This window comes from Borostomias antarcticus, assembly GCF_949987555.1.
Source record: "Borostomias antarcticus genome assembly, chromosome: 4".
Taxonomy (NCBI): Eukaryota; Metazoa; Chordata; class Actinopteri; order Stomiiformes; family Stomiidae; genus Borostomias; species Borostomias antarcticus.
In genome coordinates this window covers 12,338,019-12,364,507 of record NC_140237.1, presented here as the reverse complement: position 1 = coordinate 12,364,507, position 26,489 = coordinate 12,338,019, and the positions used below count along the sequence as shown (strand labels likewise).

Here is a 26,489-nt window from a genome sequence, read left to right as displayed (position 1 = left end):
ACCTCCTTGCTGGGGCCTCGGCATCAGACATTAAACCCCTGGAACTTGTCCAGAAAGCTGCTGCTCGCCTGGTGTTCAACCACCCCAAGTTCTCCCACACAACTTCCTTTCTCCGTTCTCTACAATATTATAGTCACAAAGAATCCTTTTATTTTGTTTCAGATGTTATCTTTTAGTTCAGGTACACATTTAACTAGACATGCTGTGAGAGGAAATTTATGCTACCAATTGTAAGAACAAATGCCATCAAAAGAACAGTGTTATACCGAGCTGTGTTCAAATGGAATTCACTCCACAGCTACATTGCTCAGGAAGTAGTAAAACTCAATTTAAATTATAAAAAAACATCTAGAGCTATGAATTAAAAATGTATGAAGTGTGAGTTAGATATAATTATAATTTTGTCAAGAGCTTACTGTAATTTTTGTCCTTGTCTGTCTGAATTTTGTAATGTTGTCTTAGTCTTGTCTGTTTTGTAATGCTGCTAGTCGTTTTGTTCTTATGTTGTGTTATTGTGTCTATTTCAGTTATGTCTGTATAAGTTGAATGTGTTGTTGTCATGTTTGAATGATGAGATGGCAAGTTGCATTGTCATTAGAAGTTGTTTGACGACCCCAGGAAGAATAGCTGCTACAGTTGTAGTAGTTAATAGTAGGGCTGGGTTTAAAAAATCGATTCATCGATTCTGAATCGATTCTGAATCAAATGATTCAGAATCGATTCATGAATCCCAAAATCGATCTTTTATTTAATAAATGAATGAATAAATGAAGGTATGAATAGTTCATTCATTCATTCAATGATTCATTCATTCATTCATTTTTGGAAATCAGTATCGATACCCAGCCCTAGTATTGATGTGTTGCATAACTTGAGTCATGTAATTAAGGTTACAGCTAAAAAAAAAAAAAAGGTTTTAGTAACACTCACCGAATCGATATTGAATCGAATCGAATTGAATCATGATAATCGATTCTGAACCTTGTGAATCGGAATCGAATCGGTTCTTGAAATTCGACTCGATACCCAGCCCTAGTTAATAGGGATCGTAATAAACTAAACTGGTTGCCCCGTCACTCCGAGGCCCCTGCGGTCGATCGACACGGTCACAGCTCTTCTCTGTCCTGACCCCGCAGTGGTGGAACGAACTGCCCACTGACGTCAGGACAGCAGAGTCACTGCCCATCTTTTGTTGCAGGCTCAAAACTCCGCTCTTCAAGAAGTACTACCATGATCTTCTCTCTTAAGCACCTATTGTATTTAAGATTGCTATTCTTGCACTTTGCCTTCAGCATGCATTAAGCTAGAGCTGTACCGCCCACACCTAGAAGTACTTAAAGTCAGCCTGCAACATGCAGTTGGGCTAAGAGCAAAAAGCTCTTGCTCTGAGAAAAGCCTTGAATTCGCTTATTTATATTATTTCAATGAAGTTGTGCCCAGTCCTGAGTGGACATGGCTTCTACAAAGTGCTGCCTTTTTTTGGTTTGTTTGAAGTTTGAGTTTATTTTCCCACATGGCAGTATGATACTGAACTACGTGCCTCTGATATCCGTCATACACCCTCCCAAGAATGATGCAGCACGCCCGCTTTTGAACCTGCTCCAGGTCCTGGGTTTGGGCCTGGTTCAAAGAGCCATGCCATGCAGGTGCAGCATACTCGATGCAGGGTCTCACATAACCCGAGTAGATGGCCACGAGATCTTGTCTAGCAATGTTGGATCTTTTGAGTCGTCTGAGGAAAAACTATTTTTTATTTCCCTTTTTTATCATGGAGTTGACTTGTTCGCCCCACTGCAGGTCGTTTTGCACTGTGAGCCCCAAGATCTTGACATTCTCACAGAGCTGCAGCACCTGTCCCTGGATCTGAAGGGGATGAGGTGTTGGGGCTTCCTCTGGAGGGTGATGGAAAGGACCTCACATTTGGTGGGGTTGAGCGACATCTTGCTTGACTGGACCCACACATCAAAGCGTGATGCTTTGTAGCATCAACACAAACCTCCTCAAAGTCAAAATAAAACCAAAACCAAAACAACTGGAGCTCAACGCTCTGAAGACAGTGGCGATGGCTGTAGAACGCCACCATAGACTCCTTCCGCTTCCTGGGCACCATCATCTCCTGGGACCTCAAGTCGGAGCTAAACAGCTAAATCAGCTCCCTCACCAAAAACACAAAGCAGAGGACGTACTTCCTGAGACAGCTGAAGAAATTCAACATGCCAAAGACAATGATGGTACTCTCACCTCCTCCAGGCTTTTTCCCCCTCTGACTCCGGCCCCGCCCCCCTCTGACTCCGGCCCCAACCCCCTCCCCACAGCCGCACACATCACACACACATTAGACTATGTACACTCACACTGACCACACTCCATTTTGAATATTGTTTTTCTTTTTGTATTCCTATTTTGTACTGCTCATTTGCACTGTCCCATCTCATCCCTGCACCCTGTCCAATGTTGTCTCATGTTATGCACCATTGACAAAAAAAAATCCTAGTATGTTGCAAACATGGCAATAAAGGTTTCTGAAGGGGTAGTATGCTATTATGGACATTTAGCCCTACAGTATTTGTGGTCGGTCTACCATGGACCTGAAACACACAATGAGTTGAAGCAACTTCACAGATCTGAAACCTCATGGGAACTCCCTTTCCTCTCTCCAATAACAGCGCATGGATTATTATGCTCTGCTCTTTGAACCACGATGTTTTTAAACATTTTCACATGAAAAAAGCTCCCTTCCCTTTCATAACCCCATTTATGGAAGCTGGCATCCTATTTGCTGAGTGCTTTCCTCTTCCCCACAAGCTTAGCTTCTCAGCCTTTCTCAGAGAAAAGACAAAGCCTATGCCCTTCCCTAAATAAGACTTTCTGAACACCACTTCTGTGGGACAACAAAGTGTCGATTCACTCCCAAAGCCACTCGAAAGCAGTTGGGGGGGGGGGGGGGGGGGGGGTTCAGTCTTGAGGGGACTGGGTTCCATGCTGGCACAAAGAAAGAGAGGAATCCCTGGGTTAATACAGTAGTTTCCTTGTCATTTCATGTGGAAATACAAAGGGGGAACAGGCGGGGGCTTTTCCAAACAGAGTGCCCGGGCGGGCATGCATGGGGCGCCATGCCAACTGTTGGCCTCGGATACAAGATACAAGAGGCCACTACTAACTGCGAGACAGGATATTCAGCCCTTAAAGGAGTAGTAAAGGGAAACATCATGTTTAGCCCTGTTTTAAGGTTACTTATGATCATATACAATGGTTCAGATCAAAACGTTGAAAAAACTAGCACTTTTGAGAAAATCTGATAATTGCTCTACCACCGTTTTGGTCATACAATGGATGTGGGTGGGCACCATGAAAAATCATTCAAAAAACATGTTAAACTCTCAATTTCATTGAGAATGAAAAGCATTCAAATTGGCTTCTTGTGGGAGGAAACCCCTGCAAACACGAGGAGAACATGTCAGCTCTGCACAGAAAGACCCGGAGGAGAACATGTCAACTCCACACAGAAAGACACGAGGAGAACATGTCAACTCCACACAGAAAGACACGAGGAGAACATGTCAACTGCACACAGAAAGGCCCGGGGAGAACATGTCAACTCCACACAGAAAGACCCGGAGGAGAACATGTCAACTCCACACAGAAAGACACGAGGAGAACATGTCAACTCCACACAGAAAGACCCGGAGGAGAACATGTCAACTCCACACAGAAAGACACGAGGAGAACATGTCAACTCCACACAGAAAGACACGAGGAGAACATGTCAACTCCGCACAGAAAGACACGGGGAGAACATGTCAACTCCACACAGAAAGACCCGGAGGAGAACATGTCAACTGCACACAGAAAGGCCCGGGGAGAACATGTCAACTCTGCACAGAAAGACCCGGAGGAGAACATGTCAACTCTGCACAGAAAGACCCGGAGGAGAACATGTCAACAGGGAAGAGGGAACAGTACTGCGCCACCGTGCCGCTCGTGAGTGGTTCCTAGTTTAGTGTCCTGGTCAAGGACACGTCGGCTCACTACCAGGAGCTGGATCAGACCTGGACTACTCCACCTGGGCAAAGAGGAGCATGTTTCTTTCTTTCTTAATTTCTTTACATGCAAGTTCATTTTCAATTACATAAGGGCAGACATACCCACTGTGATTGGCAAGCACAACATGCCTTCCAAATCAAAGGTGGACTGTGTGTGTGTGTGTGTGTGTGTGTGTGTGTGTTAGGGATGTGCGCGGCTAGTCGTTTAAACGACTAAACGGCGCAGCTTTTGCTAGTCGTTTAAGAAATAAGTCAATTAAACAAAATATAATAGAATTAGATAAAAATAAAAAATATTTATAAAAAGACTTAGTCACCTCATTCATTCATCACCGCAATCCCTATTGTTTATGCTGTATTCCTTTTGTATGGGAGCTCCGGATTTGGCGCCTATACGCGTAATACGTAGCCTATCGTCTGACATCCGCGGTCTTTAATATTATAGTAATTTAACTTATGCTATTCAATGATCAGGAGTGCATTATTTGCATCATTCTTTGTGGACCAATGTTGGAATAAATTAGCCTTCAAACGTTATTGCCCTCTCTGACATCCGCGGTCTTTATGTGAAATCTAGTTTTAGCCTACTGAAACATTACAGGCTATAGGCTAGCCTACTCTTCTTCAATTAAACAAAATAAATCACATTTATATTTGCTAAGTACTACGCTGTAAGGACAGGCTGAACTACTGTTTTGCACTGGCAAACAAAGGAGAGTGTGACAGCCCTGCGCAACGCGTGCAAATTGGCTGCTGCTGAGTGGTTGGGAAACATCAAGAATAGTTGTGCATCTTAGCTTGCAGAGTTTGAGAAACATCCTAAATTTTTCTAACTAGCACTTGTTGTAGAATCCTGTTTTAGACTAGTCGTGTAATCGGTTACAAAACCACCGTCTAGTCGTCAGTGAAAATAGTCGCTGCGCACATCCCTAGTGTGTGTGTGTGTGTGTGTACTTCACTCATGTCTCATTTGGGGGTAGGTCACTGAGGACGACGGTCAGACAGTATTCAAGGCTGATAAAGCATCTTGAATCCTCCTCAGGGGATTCTGGCTGCTGTCACAGTGAATCCATGCTGGTTTACCTGAGACTGAGTCACATTCCAGGGTGCATTTACCCACTTCACTGGCGAGTGACCCAAAGCTTGTGAAATTACATTTCCTCAACCTGCTTCCCAAATCTGTTTTCTGGTATCCCAAGGGCACACATTTTTCATTTGAGTGAGAGAACATATGCTCAATAGCATTGGTGCAGTTGGGAATTTACACAAATCTTCTCTGACAAAGGACATTAAAGTATCTGTTTGCATTTCACAAAACATCCTTGAAACCACAGAAGTTTATCCTTCCCAACAAAGCACTACCACACAACCCCCCCCCCCCCCCAAACCTGCCATCACGCCCCCCCCAAACCTGCCATCACCCCCCTCCACTCACTGCTCTGGATACTGTAAACAGGATCCCATCTCAAGGGCGAGGCTCTTTCTGACGTTTTGTCCACTAAGAGGTGCCCTCCCTCTCTCCCTGGGGATGAGAGGAGGATCATGTTCCAGGGAGGGCAGGGTAGGAGGAGAGGAGGGGAAGGATGAGACTCCAATGCAATAACAAGAGAGACAATAACAAGAGAGACAATAACAGAGCCCAGGAGCGTATGCCTGTCGTTAAAGTCTGGCTCACAGTAAAAGCCTTCCCCAAAAGGCTGGAGCTGGTCGTCTGTTTCGCTGCCTGGTTCCAACATCGCCTGATTCAACTGTCTGTTATATTAAGCTTTATAAATACTTCAGTACAATCTAGTTACACAAAGCCAGATTTGTACCGACTTAGGCCACCCTATTCATTACACTGTAAGAGGTCCATAATGGCAACCATGAATGTAATTTCAACCTAATTAGAGAATGTCTTATGAATAATTTGGTTACGATTGGTGTCTCAAAAGGGGTACACTTTTTCTATTAGGGATGCTCCAATCGATCAAAATCAGCTGATTTTAACTCCAAATGACTTGATCGGTGGTCGCCAAATTGGCCCATCAAGCTAAGCTCTATTCTAGCCCGGATCTCTTCATACAGCGTTTTTTCCATACAGCCCACGTACCTCCAAAGCTGCTGCTGCTTCTTCTTCTTCGTGTGGGTTTCGATGTTGTGTCCTCTCCCCCCCAGGCTCGGGGCCGAGGGGCTATCCCTTTACCACCCTGAGTCTGGGTGAGGGGTCACCCGGGCTATATATCCGGGCACACCTTCAGGAGCCATGTCACCGTTTCGTCATCCACAACCGTCAGGCCACGCATTCCGTTGGGTGTCCGATATGTCGCACAGTCCTGGCAGTCATCCTGTCATGATGCTCTTCGTTGATAGGCGGGTCGATGAGGCGGGTGTGAGCGCTGCGACACCAAACCGGTGCGCAGTATTCACTGGTCGAGTAGACTGTGTTCAGCAGGTCATAGGTGTAGATCAGGGGTGCCCAATACGTCGATCGCGATCGACCAGTAGATCTCAGAGGTTATGCTGGTAGATCTCCATGTTGGTAGATCTCTATGCTGGTAGATCTCCAGCCATTCAAAAGAAAAGCCATTAAAAGGCGACTTGATGATGCGTGTTGAAGTTGCGTGTGCAGAGATAAGCAGTCTCATCACCTCTCTTTTTGTCCAAATGAGCAACTTTTTCCTCCTGCTACTTTGTAGATTACAAGGTTGACCTGCAGTTTAGCTGAGCGTTTTAATGATTTAATCATGCGTGGGCTGATTTCATCATTGTTTAGTCTTGTATGTGTAGCTGACAGCTGATAGTAGCCCAGCAAAATCAATCAGAAACTCAAAAAAGCCCGAATTCTACAACCCTGACTGATCCATTCAGTGCAAGTCAGCAGAGTGTATTGTGCTGTGATTGAGTCATGTAAGCAGGCTAAAGACACTCACTGTTCTGACCACTAGTTGATTGTTACCTGTTAAGATTGTGCAAGGCATATATACAACAAAGTTAACGTTCCACTTCCAGTGTGAAGTAATTGGTAGCTTGATTAATCATTAATAATAATTGATTTTGAAACAGTAGCCGTATGTTGTTATTTCCGTTGTATGTTGTTATTTTTGTGCGTGGCGACGCACCAAAGATGGCAAATATCCAGTTGTCACTCCCTCCCTCCGTCGCCGTTGTTGACCTGCAGTTCTATGTTGCTACCACAAGAGGCAGTGTTTTTTTGTGCATGGCTGTAGGCCAGCGCACCTAGAATAGCGTTTGACCGGTTATCACTCCCTCCCTACCTGCATTTCTCTGTTGGCACCACAAGAGGTGTTAATTAATGTTATGTTATTTTCAGTATGGGATTATTTTTTCTTTTAAGATATGACTTTAATGACACATGAATTAAAACCTAGCCAATGTTAAGTGACAAGTGACAGAAGGGCGGGGGTTCCGGGGGTGTGAGGCGGGGGCCCGCCGGGGGGCGGGGTTTGGGTGGTAGATCTTGATGAGCTGGTCATTTTAAAAGTAGCTCACCGCCCAAAAAGTGTGGGCACCCCTGATGGAGATGTTATAAAGGAGGGGGGCCAGGACAGATCCCTGGGGGATGCCGTTCTTAAGGCGTCGCAACCTGCTTCGCTGTCCGCTACCAAGGTTATAGTAGTTTTGCTTTTGTCATTAGTTTTTATTTTTATATCGTTTTAACTTTTTGTTTTCAATTTCAGTTTAGTTTTGATTAGTTTTAAAGCAGGTTTGCTAGTTTAGTTTATTTTTTTATTTTTTTTTAAATGCTTAGTTTTTAGTTTAGTTTTTATTAGTTTTCTTCTTTTTTTTTTTCTTCTGCGCTTGCCTCATGAGACTATCCTGATCTCGCGAGCTCACGTTGTTTCACTTCGTGTGAAACAAACCATCTGGCGCACGTCAGGTTACTTCTGCGCCGGGGCACAGCTAAGAAAAAATGGAGGATAGATTTCATATCCACCCAAAATATTAGGCTTATGTATGAAATGAAAAAGACTAAAACTAAGGACATTTTCTCAATAATTTTAGTTTATTTTAGTTAGTTTTGTAAACACACAATACAGTTTAAGTTAGTTATCGTTTTGTTGTAAAGTCTATTTTTTATTTTTATTTCAGTTAACTATGCTCTATAAATGTTCTTAGCCGGTAGACAAACATACTCCAGGAGCTTGCTCGATCGGCTCGTTGAGAGGGGTCAGGGAAGAATTTTTACAGCTCACTTATCTGGCCCCCGGGTGATTACTGTTTTTTTTGCTTCCCTCTGGATTATGTAGGGGTGGGACGTATGCCCACCTCCCTTGTTCTCTGTAAAGCGCATTGTGTTGCCTCTGGGTATGAAATGCGCTATACAAATAAAGCTTTGATTGATTGAACTAAAATGTTTTTTCACACCTAGTTTTAGTTTTTTAGTTAGTTTTCGTTAACTATAATAACCTTGTCCGCTACTGGTGGTGAGGGTGAAGCTGTGGTTTCGGACAAGCTTCATGATCATGCTGACCATGTGCCTGTCCGGCTGCAGGCAGAGCAGCTTGCAGGTGAGGCCGCGGTGCCATACAGTGTTGTAGGCAGCCGTCAGGTCCATAAAGACGGCTCTGGCCTTCTTTTTAGCCGAAACGCTGTCCTCTATGTCTTGAGTCATCAAAGTGACTTGATATACACTCAATCTCCCGCGTCGGAACCCGGCCTGCTCCTGTGGGAGCAGCGGGTCGATGATTAGTTCGACTCAGGCGTAGATGAGACGCTCGAGGATCTTGAAGGGGATACATAACAGAGAGATGGGGCGGTAACTCTTGGGGTCCCCTTCAGGCTTGTTCGGCTTAGGGATCGCGACAACTAGGGCTCTTTTCCAGATTTTGGGGATCTTGAGTTGCGCAAGCAGGAAGAGAGGAATGCTCTTAACCAGGATTTCAAGGCAGGCGTGGCATGGAGTATAAGCTCCGGCAGATAGAATCAGGTCCTGGAGCTTTCCCTGGCTTTACATGCTGGAGGGCAGCAGCGAATTCCTCCAGCGTGAATTCACAGGAGATGTTACAAGACAAGAAAATGTCGACAAGACTACAAGTGCCCTACTGTCTGATTAATGCTCCCCTTATGACAAGACCACAGAACAGCAGCAGAAACAGCTGAATCATGTGCTCCCATAATTCCTCTCTGAGAATCTCAGAAAACAATACTACTTGTCAGTAATGAAAATGCTTCACGACTATCATCTGAGAAATTGCATAGAGGGATCTAAAGGTCAATTGGGTAGAAGTACTAACCGCTAAGAAAAAAAAAAAAACTAAATGTCAAACAAAATAGTCAAATTCTATGTCACCCGACACATCAGCCTAGCCTACATCATTATTGCTTGACTGGGTTTGTTTGTGAGTGAGTGAGTGAGTGAGTGAGTGAGTGAGTGAGTGAGTGAGTGAGTGAGTGAGTGAGTGAGTGAGTGAGTGAGTGAGTGAGTGAGTGAGTGAGTGAGTGAGTGAGTGAGTGAGTGAGTGAGTGAGTGAGTGAGTGAGTGAGAGAGTGAGAGAGAGAGAGAGAGAGAGACCTTCAATCTTATATCCAGTGACCTCTAAATATTTATTCAAAGTCAGTCAGGCAGAAACTTTATCCTGTCTGTGGCCAATTTACCACAGCTATTTGAAGATTTTACCAGCAAATTGACTTTGAACAGTGAGCTACTTCGAAGGCATGTGCCATGGCGTATAGAATTTCGTCCTGTTTCTAATGCCCAACATGCCAGTCAAAGGTGTGGTATTGAACACACCCACTTATTTATTTTGCAAACACTGGCTGGCCCTTTACCCAACTCAACCTGGTGAATACAAAGCTTGTCTGCCAGGGTCTCATAACATTGTACCCGTCATGGTGATTCTCAGTTATTTGTGAAGTGTTGAGTACAAGTTGTGAGGTGCGGTTGGCTCCCAGTCATCATGGTTAAATGCTATTTGAGAGACAAATGTGGTGGAATGGAAGTCAAGGTATCCAAACACTAGAGAAAGTCTCTATCAACATTTGATAATAGATCACACCATCCTCCTCGACCGCCTCCAACAGGGGTCTGGCATCACCAACACAGCCCTGCCCTGGTTCAAGTCCTACCTCAACAACAGGACCTTTTCAGTGAATATAGCCAACCATTCATCCTGCCGTGTCAACCTCACCTGCGGGGTCCCTCAGGGCTCAATACTGGGTCCCATCCTTTTCTCCATCTACATGCTGTCCCTCAGCCAAGTCATTCATCGCCATAAGATTTCCTTCCATTGCTACGCAGACGATACTCAAATCTATCTTCCACTCAGGGCAGACGATCCTTCTGGGCTGGACCGTCTGAAGGACTGCTTGCGGGAAGGACATAAAGGAGTGGATGTCACAAAACTTCCTGCAGCTCAATGACACCAAGAGTGAAATCCTTCTGATCGGCAACTCCACCTCGATCAGTCAGATCAGAAATAATCTAGGAAGTTTGTCCACCCTTGAAAAAATCCCACGTCAGAAACCTTGGGGTCATATTTGACACAAACCTCAAGTTTGACAAGCAAGTGAGATCTGTGGTGCAATCCTGTTTTTTCCAACTGCGCACAGTATCCAAAATCAAGTCCTTCCTCTCCTCCAGCGACCTACGGAGGGTCGTACTAATGCTCATCTTCTCCAGACTGGACTATTGTAATGCCCTCTATGCCGGGGTCACCGACAAGACCATCCACAGCATGCAGCTAGTCCAAAATGCCGCTGCCAGGCTGGTGACAGGCACTAAGATGAGGGTACATTTCTCCTGTCCTCTCCTCCCTTCACTGGCTCCCAGTGAAGCGCAGAGTGAAATTCAAGATCCTCACGTATGTCTTCAAAGCCCTCAATGGTCTCGCCCCAGCTTACATCAAAGATCTCCTGGACCAACCTACCAGCTTCAGGCCTGGTCGCCGGCTCAGATGACCCTGAAGGTCCCACGGTCAAAACTTGTCACAAAGGGAGACCGTGCATTCTCAGTGATGGCACCTGGGCTATGGAACAAGCTTCCTCTGAACATCAAGTCCGCCACCACTCTGGACTCTTTTAGAGCACAGCTTAAAACTCACCTCTTTGTCACAAACGATCTATAATTTATGTCCTTGTCTTGTGTCTTAAATGTAGTTTCATTTTGTGTCTCTGCAGTCCTTTGTTTTTGTTTGTCTCTTTTTGTACCCGGGCTGCGCCCCGGGCTGATGTAACAGTTGGTTGGGGGGCGCATTATAAATAAAAATAACATTACATAACATAACATAACACTACTCAATCTAAATGAGTCAATACTAGGGCTGCACAATTAATCGTGAATTAATCAAAATCGCGATTATGACCTCCGCGATTAACTAATCGCAAAAGGCCGCAATTAATGTGATTAATAATTTTGCTTTGAATTGAGTGTGCTAGGACTACACGGACGAATCACAGGCGCTTATGCTGTCTGACCAATCACATGCGTTCCCGCTGAGTGCGCTGTGCGCAGCAATTTCACTGAGAAGACAGATAGCAGTAGGTCAAGACCAGTGTCACAAGAGTACCTGCAGCCATGAGTAGTGAAAAAATTAGCGAAAACGAGGTCAATACTACTCAATCTATCAATACTACTCAATCTAAATGAATCAACAGCCTGCTCTGGGCCAAAAGGACACAGTGCAGCCTAACCATAAGTCCTCCAAGGGACAGACCTTTAAACCTTTTTTTCTCTAAAGCTTAAGATATTTGCATGCTGCCCCATTTAAATTGTTGTGTTTGCCTGAATGGAAAATGATACACTGAAGCTCCTTCTATGAGAAGATAAAAGGGAAGCGAGATGTCCACATTTGCTTCATCAGTATCTAGTCCTAAATCCAAGTCCTCTTTGAGAGCATGCTTGTCTTTCAATCTCTGCCTTAGCGTTAAGTCAAACAGTCATCTTAACTCATTAAAGACTGGTTAAACATCCAGGCCCTTATCCAGCCCAACATGTTCATAACCTGAACAGCAGGCTGTTTACCCCAAGCCTGGTGTTGAGAGTTTGGAAATGACTTACTGTTGACAGTAAGCCGTTTTCTCCAAAAAGGTTAGGTATGAGGAATTCTGAGTCTAGCTGCCTCAACAGAAAGTATAGCCTAATGCCCATAATACAAGAATTTTTGCTAATTAAGTGTGAAAAGGGAGCTTACAGCTACCTTTGCCCCACAGACGTGAAATAAATCCCTAAAATCTCTCGAGGCACAGAAAAAAACCCTGAAAGAATGTGGAGAAAAATACATTGCACAACCAGTTGAAGATATCCTCAAGTGACTGTGGTCTGGATGTGATTCAGCCATTGTTCTTGTTCCTACAGCTCCTCTCATATCCACACATACTGTTGAATCTCTAGAACTCTCACTATTTCAGTCAGTCTCATAATGGCTTCTGAGTTACAAGAGGCTTCAAAAATGACAAAAGGAGAGGGAGTGCTTCTTTTGTTTGCTCTGCAGCATGGCAGTTGCACTCCTCCTCACAATAGCCGTGCAATACAATGGTGTGAGGAAGCTCCCGTTTCTACCTGTGGAGAAGATGTATCACATGACAGGTGCCTTCAGCTGGGTTTGGGTCGGGCAACTCTCTTAAAGGATACAGAATATACATTTCAAACTCTGAGGCTATACAACTGTGAAGTGCAAGGTGGAGTACCTGCTACCACCATAATCTTTTCAGATCGATAAAGTGCCTGGAATTTAGATTTGAAATTCAATATGTTCTAATCGAATCTGTAGTTGGTAGTAGAAAGTAATTTGCTTGGGCTGTCCAGTGTCCACCAAATGTACCCTCAATGTCCTTCCTTCCCTCAGCACACTACTGCTGCAGGCCTTTCTGACATCTACAAACACATCAATGAACAACATACCCCTCATGAATCATTACTCAAATCAAGTGCTCAATGAACAACATACCCCTCATGAATCATCACTCAAATCAAGTGCTCAATGAACAACATACCCCTCATGAATCATTACTCAAATCAAGTGCTCAATGAACAACATACCCCTCATGAATCATTACTCAAATCAAGTGCTCAATGAACAACATACCCCTCATGAATCATTACTCAAATCAAGTGCTCAATGAACAACATACCCCTCATGAATCATTACTCAAATCAAGTGCTCAATGAACAACATACCCCTCATGAATCATTACTCAAATCAAGTGCTCAATGAACAACATACCCCTCATGAATCATTACTCAAATCAAGTGCTAAAGCGACTGCCTGAGGCCTTCAGGTCTGGAGATCCTGCTGAATTATGACCGGTTTGCACAAACACCTATTGACAATCCACAAAGTTAATAACGTAGTGCTTCACATTTTCTTAGGGAACAACCTGTGAATATTTCTAAACACAAAAATCTGAAGCAAACCTACTGCCATAGCCATCAAAGCCATGATAGAATTCTTGAAAAGATTTTGTCTTTCTGGATTAGTCCCACAAATCGTCACAACAAACGGGTTTTGACCATGTGCTTTTATCAGGTAATTAGTTTGGGTGAAAGGGGCCTCTTACTGCCAAACACCCACAGGGGACGCAGAGTAATAATGTTCACATCTAATCACCCTGTCTCATTCTAGTGTAATTAAGTGAACAGTTTGGACACCCATTGTGGCCTACTCATGACACATTCATTACTTTCATACATGACAATAATTTAAAGTCTCTAACGGCATACGACATGCACATATACTCCTATAGGAATTCGAGTCATACCAGTAGGACATCCTGAGGGATGGATGAGCTACTTAACTGTGAGCACCAGCTCGGATTGTGCTGTTGCTTTAATGTTGTGCAAATTACAACGTCTAGCAAATTTAGATCGCTTTACAGAAATTATACAAACAGGGGGCTAGAACGTTGTTTAACAGTGCCGCATAAGCAAACCAGGAAACTCTTGTTTCCACAGATTTGGAGAGCATGCTGGTTCTCCCTGGGAGGGCGCGGGGCGCCTGGGCGCTCGTGACAGATACAGCTCCGCCAGCGGCATGTCGAGTCACGTTTAGTCTACATCCCAAAACCCAAAACCTCAACTCCTACATCCCAAAACCTCCACTCCTACATCCCAAAACCTACACTCCTACATCCCAAAACCTCCACTCCTACATCCCAAAACCTCAACTCCTACATCCCAAAACCTCCACTCCTACATCCCAAAACCTCCACTCCTACATCCCAAAACCTCAACTCAGATAGCCGACTCGCTGCACATTAGCTACCGATAAGTTACCCAATAAATCGTTTAGATTTCAACTTGTTACATTATAGGAAACACAGGCTAACTTTGGAGTCGACTGTTTGTTGTAACCCGAGTAGACGTCATTGTTCAGCAAAGCTGTCAGCAACATTGTTAAAAGCAAACGGTGGCTAATAAACAATAGGCCTAATATAATTTCAATTAAATATACATTCGAAGCCTAGGCTACTGTAGCCGCATGAGGATCGCTCAAACGAAAATTCTACTTACTGTGATTGTGACTTCATGTTTTTTCAGTCGATACTTGAGACTCTTCATTGTCGCTGTTTGTTTGGCAATATTATAGAGCTTGTTAACCAAATAGCCTAAATAAATACTAAGTAGCCTTTTGCCAAAGGTTGTCTTTATGCAGGCAAAACAACTTTATTCTCCCCTGAACACGGACGATTTCACCTGACGCCCAACTACAAACTAGACCTGTTCTTAAACTGACTGTCTTCTAAACCAATGAGACTCAAATATGCTCAACACTCTTTAGTTGTAAACCAATCCGCTGTGATTTGGGGAGGGACTTCCTTGTTGGGTCGGGCATCCGTAGGCTACTTTGGAGCTGTTGGAGACATCCTGGGACTACGCATAGGACAACCTGGGCGTGATGACATCAGGCGTTACCTGAAAGAGAAAGGATCCACCCAACACTCATTGCACCCGAACATGAAAATGGCGGGAGCCTTGGGCTTATTTTCAAAGATATATGATCTATCTATCTATCTATCTATCTATCTATCTATCTATCTATCTATCTATCTATCTATCTATCCATCTGTCTATCTATCTATCTATCTATCTATCTATCTATCTATCTATCTATCTATCTATCTATCTATTCATGTCATATGTAAATAGATGTTTTTCATGTCATTAATGATTGAATTTCCAGACAGTGAATTATTTCACAGAAATTAGTTACATGTTCACCTAATAATAAAAATAATAATAACAATGCATTTTATTATTGGTCATCTATAGGCCTAATGTATATTTAATAGACAGTGACTGGGCTACACATTGAGAAATAGGCCTAGCCTGTTGACATATATATATATAGCCTACATGATCTGTTAACTACTCAAACTGATTAGTGGTCATTGGAGAGGGCATAGTTACCTCATTTATTATGTTTTTGTGCTGGACAAAAAATGCATGCAAGGTCAACGAAACTTGACAAAGATAAGTAGAGAATGTTGCCCCCTTCTGGTCCCAACCATGCAGAATAACCACGGCATCCCATCCCGTCGTCCCTCCCCCCAAGGGCAGCCGGGAGCAGACAAGTGCTCCTGCCAGGGACGGACAGCGTTAGTGATCTGTTCTTCTGCATGGTTTTCGTAGGATATTGGTTTCTTGGGTGAAACCCTTTGCGGACATGGGAGAACAGGCAAACTGTGCACAGAAAGGCCCAGAGACCTTCTTGCTGTGAGGCAACAGTAGCCTACACTTTGGCACAGTGCCCTGTATGGATAATACACATTTAAAATCCCTAGCCTTCTAATCCGCATCCTGAATATGAAACAATCACACGGGTTAGAGCCATATGTGGTAAATGACCATTTCTGTAAAGTTACTGATGGTTTCCAATGACTTTGCCCTGGGAAGTATTTCTTTCAAATTATTTCTTTTCAATTATAAAGAATACAGTAATATGCTATCTAACTATATTTGAACCGTAGCACTGACACTCTAAAGGGGCGTAGGAGTGATTTTGAACCGGGGGGGGGGATGCTGAAATGCTAGGAGGTTTGGGGACTCTTTTCTTGTGACTTTTGAGAACAGAATGTCCTGATTAGTGGTTATAAGAGGGTCTTTACGGTGACAGAAGATGGAGGATACTCAGATTATAACGACTCAGCTGCACAGAGACAGGCTATAATATAAATAAAATAACCCGCCTGGCTTCGCTTGGCCCCCCTCTTCAGCTCTCATTCCATTTCAAGCCTTTATTTACAGGCTACTCGTGAAGCACAGATGTTTCCTCATTTAGTGATGCGTTTATACAGAGACAAATCAACAAAACAAATGCAATGTATAATAATAATGAGCTCTGGACTGTGGTCTCCAAGAGTGAATGCCTCTTACAGCGTGCTATTGAAACACCAAATGGCCTATTCATTGTAAATGGCCAGGTTTAAGGCTGTCCTGTCAGCATTATGCGTGGGGTGCGGCAGCATGCTGGTGTCCTGGTGTGGGTTCCCCCGGGCACCAGCTAGCACTGTACCACCTACGGTGGCCCCTTAATCCTTGAGATTAACATGGCAACAACCTATTTATCTCAGGGGGATTCTCCCTACGATATCCTATCATCAGGGGGATGAGGGAGCTGATGGACAAAGTTAGGGAGCCGTGTCGGTATCAAGTACATTTATCCGTGTGCTCCATTCTCCCCCGGCCAGTAGATGAGGATGCTGCCACTAAACACTTAGTTAGGGACATAACAGGCTTAATCCTAAAATCACCTCTTGTGTGGTATTGGTGTGATCACTGATGGGTGGCCCTCAATCCTAAATAAATTGTGCAAAGGAATTAGACGTCATAGCTGTGGTATATAGTAAATATACCATATATGAACCAATCAGATTTGAGCTCCCCGTTGGTTGGGCTGTGTCCACTGGGCCCTGTATAGAAGTCACCATAGCAACAGTGTTGCCATGGATTCCTTGTCGTATAGCTTTCCCGTCAGTATCATGTACAGTGCGTGTTATGGATAGGGTTAGCGTGGTTAGGGTTAGTGTGATGGATAGGGTTAGCGTGGTTAGGGTTAGTGTGATGGATAGGGTTAGCGTGGTTAGGGTTAGTGTGATGGATAGGGTTAGCGTGGTTAGGGTTAGTGTGATGGATAGGGTTAGCGTGGTGAGGGTTAGTGTGATGGATAGGGTTAGCGTGGTTAGGGTTAGTGTGATGGATAGGGTTAGTGTGGTTAGGGTTAGTGTGATGGATAGGGTTAGCGTGGTTAGGGTTAGTGTGATGGATAGGGTTAGCGTGGTTAGGGTTAGTGTGATGGATGTACAGGGATTGTTTCATAATCAGAGCCTTTCTGCAGACCAAAGATTAAATCAGGCAGCCACTATAATGTCAACAAGCAGACCACATCATCAGGGATCAGGGCTTTGTGGTTGGATATGGCCAGTCTGCACTGAGTCTGCACTGAGTCTGCAGAGCTGCAGCAGACTGATCACCAGACTGATCTCACCAGACTGAACGTCCTGTGGTTTTGCTGAGTCGCTAGTTGACTACAGCACATTTCCGTTAAGGTGCGAGTTCTGCGGTGTGTCCACATTTTAAAAAGGTTTTCGTACCTAAAGCAATATATTTTCCCTATGGGGACTATGGGTATCAGAGGGAATCCTCATGCAGTATGAGGACATGAAAACCATCACTAATGTTAGCCAATTACAATAGGCCTACATCTAGTGCCCAGTCTCAAGTAGCCTATATGGGATTAAAAGATAATGACATACATCCACAGTATCCATTTGTCTCAAGTATAATTTAGCAGATCGATATGTGATACTGAATAAATAGCAATGACATTTCAACAGATTTGAAACTGTTAGCCTACATAAAAAAAGAAATTAAGATTTGATGTTCCAAAACTTCAAAGTCAAAAGTGGTCTGGTAATGACTTGCACACAATCTAGAAGGATGAAATTAATCAGTATCAGATTACCTTGAGTGGTGGAAATAAAAATGTAAAAGTTCAGTAAATAGGAATGAGTTATAAAAGTCACTGGTCAATTTCAAATGGGCTATGATTGGCAGATTCAGATTGAGTTGAGAGAAGATTTAAGATTGCACAAAATGGCAGGTTTGATGCCATTAAGAAATTGTGTAGAAATGTCTTTATTACAAAATGATAGCCAACCAACACAGCATAACATATTCAAAGACATTTGATTGCTTCTCACATCTTGTGGTTTAAGCATCAAATAACACGTCATGTTTTACGAACAAATATTGTACTCATAAATTAAAACATGCAACGGTGTCGTCTTGGAAGTGAAAAATGAGAAACTGATCCAATGGAATGAAAAGAAACATCAAACAGCTGCTCGTGGAAATGAACCATTCAATAGAAACATGCCCACCTTTTCTGGAAAAGGTTGTGTGGTGTAGGGTGGGGCGGGGGGGTGGGAGATATAGCTAATGGCTCCACCGGCTACTCATGTTTCTCAGGGTCACTTCTCAAAGCCATAACTCCAGGGACTTCTAGGGAGGAGTGTTTGAGTGAAAAAGTGAGTCCATCTTTCCACCCAAACGGATAAGAACGCTTGATCAAGTGGCCAGGGTAGCTGCATCTCCCTCAGGGAAGGAAGACCCCCTCAACGCTCAGACGGCCTTGCGATGGTATTCTGGGGGCGCCACCTCATAGTCACTGGCACTAAAGAGAGTGGACGAGTTCTTCACCAGATACCTAAAATATACAAGATAAGCTGTCAATTACCCACAAGTAAAGTTACACCAAGTGTATGGAGATTGGATGTGGATATTTATCAATAACAGCCCATTACAGGTTGCAGAAGAATGTTACACATCAAGATGTCCACCCAGACGAACTAGACATTCCATTTAAACACTATATGGGGCAAGTCTTCATAAACATCTGCGGTCAAAGCAGCATTTAAAAGGAAAATCAGTCAATTTGATAGCTGAATGGTTTGAAGCCTTGCCAATTATCTTCATACGATAAGACATGTCCACAGTTCAGTAAGGTTAAATGCACTTACAGTAAAATTATATCTAATGAATGTGAAAAACATTGACCAGTCTTGACCAATTGCACACAGTGAAGCTGTGTCAATAGCCATCATTTTGGTCAGTAGACCTTCGTAAAATCATGCTCTGGGAATTCAACATCAGGTGCATTATAAGCTCAGAGTGCCAGTGTAACAGTAGCACCTAGAACCAACCAGAGCATAATTTAGCAGGCCCAATCCACTGTGAGAATGTGAGGTAAGGGAATCTGATATTCCCAACAGCGCTCAGCCACCCTTGATAATCTACTGGTGTGGAGGCAGTGGTGTAGAGATCTTACTTCAGGAAGTCCTGTAGGTAGTTGAGCAGCAGAGCCAGACTCTTCTCATCTAGAGGTGTGTAGGCCAGCATGGCTCCAATACGCACTGCAGAACATATAGACCAACAATGTGAGGATTCATGTTTTACATCTATCTGTATTGCAAGTCCATTTCTGTGCATATTTATGCCCATATGTTCATAGATTAGCCATACAATTAAACCACACCTTGGGATAAATGTGTGCTCTTTGAAAAACTCAACACGTGTTGTTTACATGAAACATTATCCCGGTTTCTCAATACAGAAAGCCCAGGAGTGAGGTACCAGGCTTTAGCGTTTGCTCCTTCAAATCAATATAAAACAGCCTCCTCTAGACATTGTCCAGGGATATTTGCCAAATCAATCTGCCAAAAATTTCAGAAAAAAAAAACATTTTATTGGACTTGCGCAGTTGTCACACCACATCAAATCAAACACAGCCTTTTGACCCTCAAACACCGGCCCATGGCTGACAGGTCAGCTCCTCTCTGCCATATGAAACTAGTCTGATCAAGTGATGATGGACATTGAGGTTGAAGAGGCACTACTTGAAACCATGCTGCCATTACGCTCATCTAAACCAACCTCTGATGTTTTCTCAAAATGTCTGTGACACAGCAGCTAATGATCACCCTGGTGGACATCAAACCAGTCCATGGTTCATCTGCCAAGATCCTTTATAGTTCCACACCTCCATTACTATAACTAAGGGGATCTGGGGGTGTCATTTGGAGCAGTGGCAGGTAAAGTTGTCCATGCCTCCCTCGGTATTCACATGACACTTCCCCTCATCCCCATTGACTCCAGGACTGAGTGCAGGATACTATGAGTCACCTTTTTGGCTTTTGGCTTCACGATCAACAATAAAATTCTCTGATCTCCTTGATTGGGAACAAGCCTGGGGTTGATGTACTTTGAGAAGATTATCATATAGAGATTAGATTATCATATAGATTAGATTATCATATAGATTAGATTATCATATAGAGATTAGATTATCATATATACATTGGCAACCACTTGGATTACCGAGTAGCTCTGTGACGTAAAAGTGTTGGGGAGTAATGGGTGAATTGAAGTCTAAATGCTCTGCTTATGCAAGCGCTCCTATATCCCCCCTGATGTGTTGACGTGCGCTAGGCACAAGGCAGGCCTTTAGACTAGGAGAAGACTGCAAGTGAACCTGTCTTTCATGCGTGTTTGTGCGTGTACAATTGTGTTTGTGTGCAAGCCTGTGTATGTGTTGTGAGAACAGGGGCACGTACCGAAGAGCCGGAGCAGGTGTGGGGCCCCGTAGACCTGGGACACGGGGGCGTCGGGGTGGTCGGCCAGGATCTCGGCGTACTGGGGCCTCTCAAACTTGTACAGCAGCTGAGTGCCCAGCATGACGTTGAAGTACTCTCTGATCCCGGCCACCACTTCATTCACGGCGTACTCCCTGAGGGACGACACACGCGGGGACGACACACGCGGGGACGACACACACACGCGGGGACGACACACACACACGGGGGCGACACACACACACGGGGGCGACACACACACACGGGCGACACACACACGGGGGCGACACACACACGGGGGCGACACACACACGGGGGCGACACACACAGGCCTTCAGTTGGACTGGTCACAGCCGGGAGCGGAAACATGTCTGGTACCGAGGGCCGCCATAGTCGGGTCGGGGGGCTCAAACCGCTTCAATAATATGCTGAAGATATACGTGGACTCTATATTGCAAGTCCCTTTATATACGTGGTCTCTATACTGCAAGTCCCTTTGGGAAAAATAATCTGCTAAATGTTGTCATCACACGTGATGAGACAGAGGGTTAGTTGAAACGTTATTCTTTCACATCAGAAGTAAGGAGGGAGTTCAACTGGGTTCACAGGGGGGGGAAAGGTGGTACAAGTCACAGTAATACATGTAGGCTACATTATGGTAGCTACATTGTGTTTATTTCTACTTGAGATGATATGGGGACAATCAGGTAAAACCAACCAAATACTAGACTAAATTTCATATAAAGAACAGCAGCTGAAGGAAGAATTTAGCTGGAGAACCATAAATAAGAGTTCTTACTTGTTGTCCGAGGTTCCTCTTGATTTCTTATAGTTTGCATAGTCCTCCAAGACTGTTTCAACATTCTTTTTAGCAGGCAGGTGAAAGAGCTGCAAGACAAAACCAACATTTCAAGCACAATGTAATTTTACTAGTATCAGTATATTCTCCCGTGAAATGTATTGCGATTAGAATATTTGTACATATTTGGCATGGTTTGAACATGAACACTCCCCTTATGCGTGTTTTCACTGCTCCCACGGGGGACTAGAATAAAAGTGCAGAGTGCAAAGGGGGTAATTTGTACTTTGACTTGAAACTGGTGACACTTGTTCCAGCAGCTCCTAACTAGTGCAAAATGCGACCAATGGTGTAATTTCATCACTTGTGGTCCAGTTAAAAAGCAGCCCCCATCTCTTTCTGTCTGGTGATGACATCCTACCCGTTTCTGTCTGGTGATGACATCCTACCCGTTTCTGTCTGGTGATGACATCCTTCCTGTTTCTGTCTGGTGATGACATCCTACCCGTTTCTGTCTGGTGATGACATCCTTCCTGTTTCTGTCTGGTGATGACATCCTACCCGTTTCTGTCTGGTGATGACATCCTACCCGTTTCTGTCTGGTGATGACATCCTACCCGTTTCTGTCTGGTGATGACATCCTACCTGTTTCTGTCTGGTGATGACATCCTACCTGTTTCTGTCTGGTGATGACATCCTACCCGTTTCTGTCTGGTGATGACATCCTACCCGTTTCTGTCTGGTGATGACATCCTACCTGTTTCTGTCTGGTGATGACATCCTACCCGTTTGTCTGGTGATGACATCCTACCCGTTTCTGTCTGTTGATGACATCCTACCTGTTTCTGTCTGGTGATGACATCCTACCTGTTTCTGTCTGGTGATGACATCCTACCCGTTTGTCTGGTGATGACATCCTACCCGTTTCTGTCTGTTGATGACATCCTTCCTGTTTCTGTCTGGTGATGACATCCTACCCGTTTCTGTCTGTTGATGACATCCTACCTGTTTCTGTCTGGTGATGACATCCTACCCGTTTCTGTCTGGTGATGACATCCTACCCGTTTCTGTCTGGTGATGACATCCTACCTGTTTCTGTCTGGTGATGAGATCCCAGTCATCCACCAGCCAGGGCTTCAGCTCCTCGGGGATCTTCACCTTTACCTCCACACGGTTGGTGAACGTCTCTTCCTGTAGACATAGAACCCATGGATTCAGTTAGGAGAGATGTGAGCCACACAGGATTAAAGATGGAGGTGGGGAACCACTGCTGGTCCACTTTGACAGAGTACTCTGCCACGTCTCCATCAGATAAGGGGTCTAAGGCAACATTGAGAGAATTAACTGTTTGCGATTAGGTTTATCTGGGGCACAACACACAGAGGCCAAATCCACACACACACACTAAATCCATACACACGCACAGAGGCTGAATCCACACACATACACTTTCCACAGTCGGGTCGACACGGGCCCTCTTTTTTCGTGGTGGCTGTGGCATCTCTCCTGTGCTGGTGCCTTCACCAGCCCCTGGTGCTGAACAGGAGAGAGTGCCAGAGTTAATGCAACTGCACAGTCTCTAGCAACTTGAGAAGAACTTCATAAAAACGGCTCATTGTCAGGCCCTGAGCAATCTGTCATGTCTACTCAGTTGTGCGTCTCAGTCCCTTCAAAAAAAGAAAGAAGCTGAAGAACAATAAAGAAAAGAAAAAAAAGATGAATTTATACTGTGATTATCTGTCCTGTGTATTGTGCTTGAGGGTCTATAGATGACTGGCCTGGGAATGTATTTTTGCATCATTTTTGTTTGGAAAATGTCAACATTTGACTTAGGCGTGAACTGGAGAAAGATACTTTTTCTTTTTTTTTACTTACTCTTCGGTTTAGTCTTCTTCGCTTTCCTGGACAGATGAGGAAAATATTTTTTTAGAGGGCTTATAATTTGGGGGGTATTTAGTGATATTTTGACGAACAAACGGGGAATGAGGCCAAACTCACAGATCAACATTTTTCTGCGGCACAGCAGGTATCTTCTTGCTCGGTGCGACACCCCTCATCTTTCCCTCAACATAATGGTCCCTGAGGAGAGAGGAACACCACAACATCCATAAACACACAGCTAGGAAACAAGACCGCAAAGTTTAATACTAAATTATTTAGCTATAGATACTTTTTAATTCCAAATATTCATTGATTGTGTGCAGCGAAAGTGAATTACAAAATCATTCAATATCTAAATGATTATTTTAGCCCTTTCAACTCTTTATAAGACCGTTTATATTTTATTATTACATGAAGCACACTGGGAAACAAGTAGCGAAATGTAGGTTCTGCGAAAATATTAAATATTAATGATAAACAATGATAACAAACTAAGTGCAATCACTTTTTATGTTCTCCCATCTTCGAGTCATCATCGGCATTTCTGGGGAGACATTGATAGTGACATATTGATAGTGACATATTGATAGTGACATATTGATAGTGACATATTGTATTGTATTTTTGATAGTGACATATTGTATCTTATTTTTGAAGTTACAGGCTGTGAATTGATTTTGAGACAGTATATATTCAAGATGCTTCCTCTGGCCCCTGATTGGCCGAGGTAAACACAGGAACTTACTGGTTGGCCTTCTGAAGCTCTTTTTGTTTGGCAAGGTTGCTGTCCACATACTTGAGCACTCTGCTCTCAGGAACCCATTCATCCCAGCTAAAACAGAGATTCCATTGTCACATTTCAGCCCATTGATTTTCATAGACAAATGTTACATAGTAGGTCTTATCAAAATTAAGTGCCATTTGAACTATACATGCCCAAGGACTATTGATTTCAATTGTCATTTAACTAGGCAAGTGAAATGTGGACAAGCCTTCTAAACAGCCATATCATGTCTTAACTGAATGAGCATGATGACAATAATATAATGCAGAAAACTTACTTTTTGTTCCATCCGCTATAATGAATGAAGTACTTTATCTGCTTTTCCTTGATATTGATTTTCACACACTGTCAAACAACAAATGACACGTTGAGTTAATGCATCAATGCTAGGACAGTTACATCCGATACTCAAACAGGGCCAAACATCTACGTTAGTTAGCTATGCATACTTACCTTTGCTTCGTACAGCAATGGCCCATGAAAACACAGAACTCTTTCACCTGAAAGAAAAATGGACCACAAGCTCAATAACCAAAGAGAAGCATTGGTCATCGTAGCCCTAAGCGTATACAAGCTTTGTTGTTGTGGTTGGCTAGCTAGCTAAGGTAGCTAACTCAGACGGCTAGCTGGCAAGCAAGCAGGTTTAATAGCAACCCACACATTAGAAGGCCATGCATAATAGCAAGCTACCAGCTAGTGTGTGAACAGTAGGTCATAACACGAAGGCAGATGGCTACTAAGGACAAGCAAGGCCTTTGTCTGTTGCACTGCACTAAGCTAGTGCTAGCTAGGCTTCCAAACAGCATTGAGGCCCGTACGTTATCAAACAAATAGGCAATTTTTATGTAGTTGGCTAGTATGTTTAATTTCTGATATTTCGCTTGGCTGAATAGCTATCTAAGTTAGCTAACGTTAGTATAATTGGCCCTATCAGGTAGCTAGCTAACTAGCTGGTTGGCCTCGCACTGGTAGGGAGCGCCGATGCCAAAACAGGAATCGATGGGTTTCTCTCAGGAGACCAGATCTGTGCAGCTCTCTCTCGTGTTGTATCCGAACTCACCATCAATCAAACTCACCTTCTTGAAATTTAGGCTTAGGGTCCTGTTTTGGCGCCATTCACAGACTCAACTGTTCGGATCTCTGAATGATCAAATTCGTGCATTGCCAGTTTCCATTTCTTCCAGACACACAATACAGCGAGCGAGGGCGCGCCACCTTCGTCATCCGAGCGACGCAGAGCTGGTTTGAGAATTTAACCCGTCAAGTGACCAGTCTATCACGCCCCCCCGTGGGGAACGTGGATACACCACTCTACAGGCCTGGGTTACACAGGCGCGGAGGTCCATGGCTACGTTTTTGAACGGGGAAAACGATCCGCGATTACACGCGAAATTGCAAACGCATATCAACCCACCACCATTAAAGAGCATATCAAACAGGTGATTTACAAGGGTAGCGTGACCCAGTTACTCCCAATCACTACCGGATATTGGTTTACATTGGTGCAATGTTTTGGGCAAAGAGGTCTTCCTCGGGTAGGCTACATCAACCAGAATGTGAGGGGGGTGGGGCAAGGGCGTAGGTTTGGTTTCAACATTGGTAGGGACCATATAACAGTGTAGCCTGCATACACAATTTTTGCTGGGGACGAGAGGTTAAACCTCTTAAATATTCATATATTTATGAAATTGAATAATACCAATACAATGTTCTTAGTGTATCACATCCTGCCTGCAGCTGCGTCCCTCCACTCTCTCTCGACTTCTGCTGCTGCTGCGTCCCTCCACACTTTTTTTTTTTTTTATCTCAGTCGACGGTTGAATATTTATTTGACAGCTCTTGGAAAGCCCCATGGAACATAGACCTAATAAAATGAAAAAACCTTAGTGACCGCGGTAGATGCGGTGCGCGACAGTCCTAGCTTTAACAGTGTATTTTGACAGATAGGCCTACAGATGTGTATCCTGATCGCATCGTGTTCGCCTAGTCAACAGGATCAATTGTTCCTTGGCATGAGTGAATAAGAATCTTTAATTCATCTTGGTAAGGATGGACTCGCTGACATTGAACCCCCTGTCTGGGAGCTACTCTTCTAGTTTGCACTTTATGCGGTGTTTTGATTCCCCTGTGGAATGCTGCACGAGCTCTCGCTGCCACTATGACGCCTAATTGACGTCATGTAAGAAACGTCTATAAAAGTTTATTCCCGAGAGATTCATGTCATTCTGGATTCGTGATTAATAGCTAATGGTTACATTCAGTTATTTATCGATGCCTACACCGTTCAACCAGCCACCGTTGTGTGGCGCTGCTTTGGCTGACCTGGGGCCTGTTGTTGGTGCTGGTCTGGGTACAGCCATCATCACCGGCCAGTACCTCTACCGACGTTACAGTGAGTAGCCTAGTCAATACT

At 43.9% G+C, this 26,489-nt stretch overlaps 2 protein-coding genes across 2 annotated transcripts in view; both read right to left on the bottom strand.

The window, feature by feature from the left end:
* uacab (uveal autoantigen with coiled-coil domains and ankyrin repeats b) overlaps positions 1-14,541 on the bottom strand; it is a gene marked incomplete at its 5' end in the record, with an annotated part of 61,997 nt that extends 47,456 nt beyond the window's left edge. The window contains one exon of the mRNA XM_084436600.1: positions 14,494-14,541. Coding sequence (XP_084292726.1) covers positions 14,494-14,541 — 48 coding nt within the window. The remainder of the gene's footprint in view (positions 1-14,493) is intronic.
* Positions 14,542-18,111: 3,570 nt separating this feature from the next.
* LOC311307733 (mortality factor 4-like protein 1) lies at positions 18,112-25,260 on the bottom strand. The gene is made up of 13 exons (XM_084436596.1): positions 25,153-25,260; positions 24,530-24,576; positions 24,354-24,421; positions 24,038-24,124; positions 23,798-23,836; positions 23,410-23,490; positions 23,287-23,312; positions 22,859-22,947; positions 22,501-22,602; positions 21,412-21,500; positions 20,595-20,767; positions 19,310-19,394; positions 18,112-18,688 (listed from the first exon to the last, which is right to left on the bottom strand). Exons 1-13 carry the CDS (start codon positions 25,190-25,192, stop codon positions 18,604-18,606), a joined length of 1,011 nt encoding a protein of 336 aa, XP_084292722.1. The 5' UTR covers positions 25,193-25,260; the 3' UTR covers positions 18,112-18,603.
* Positions 25,261-26,489: the final 1,229 nt, after the last annotated feature.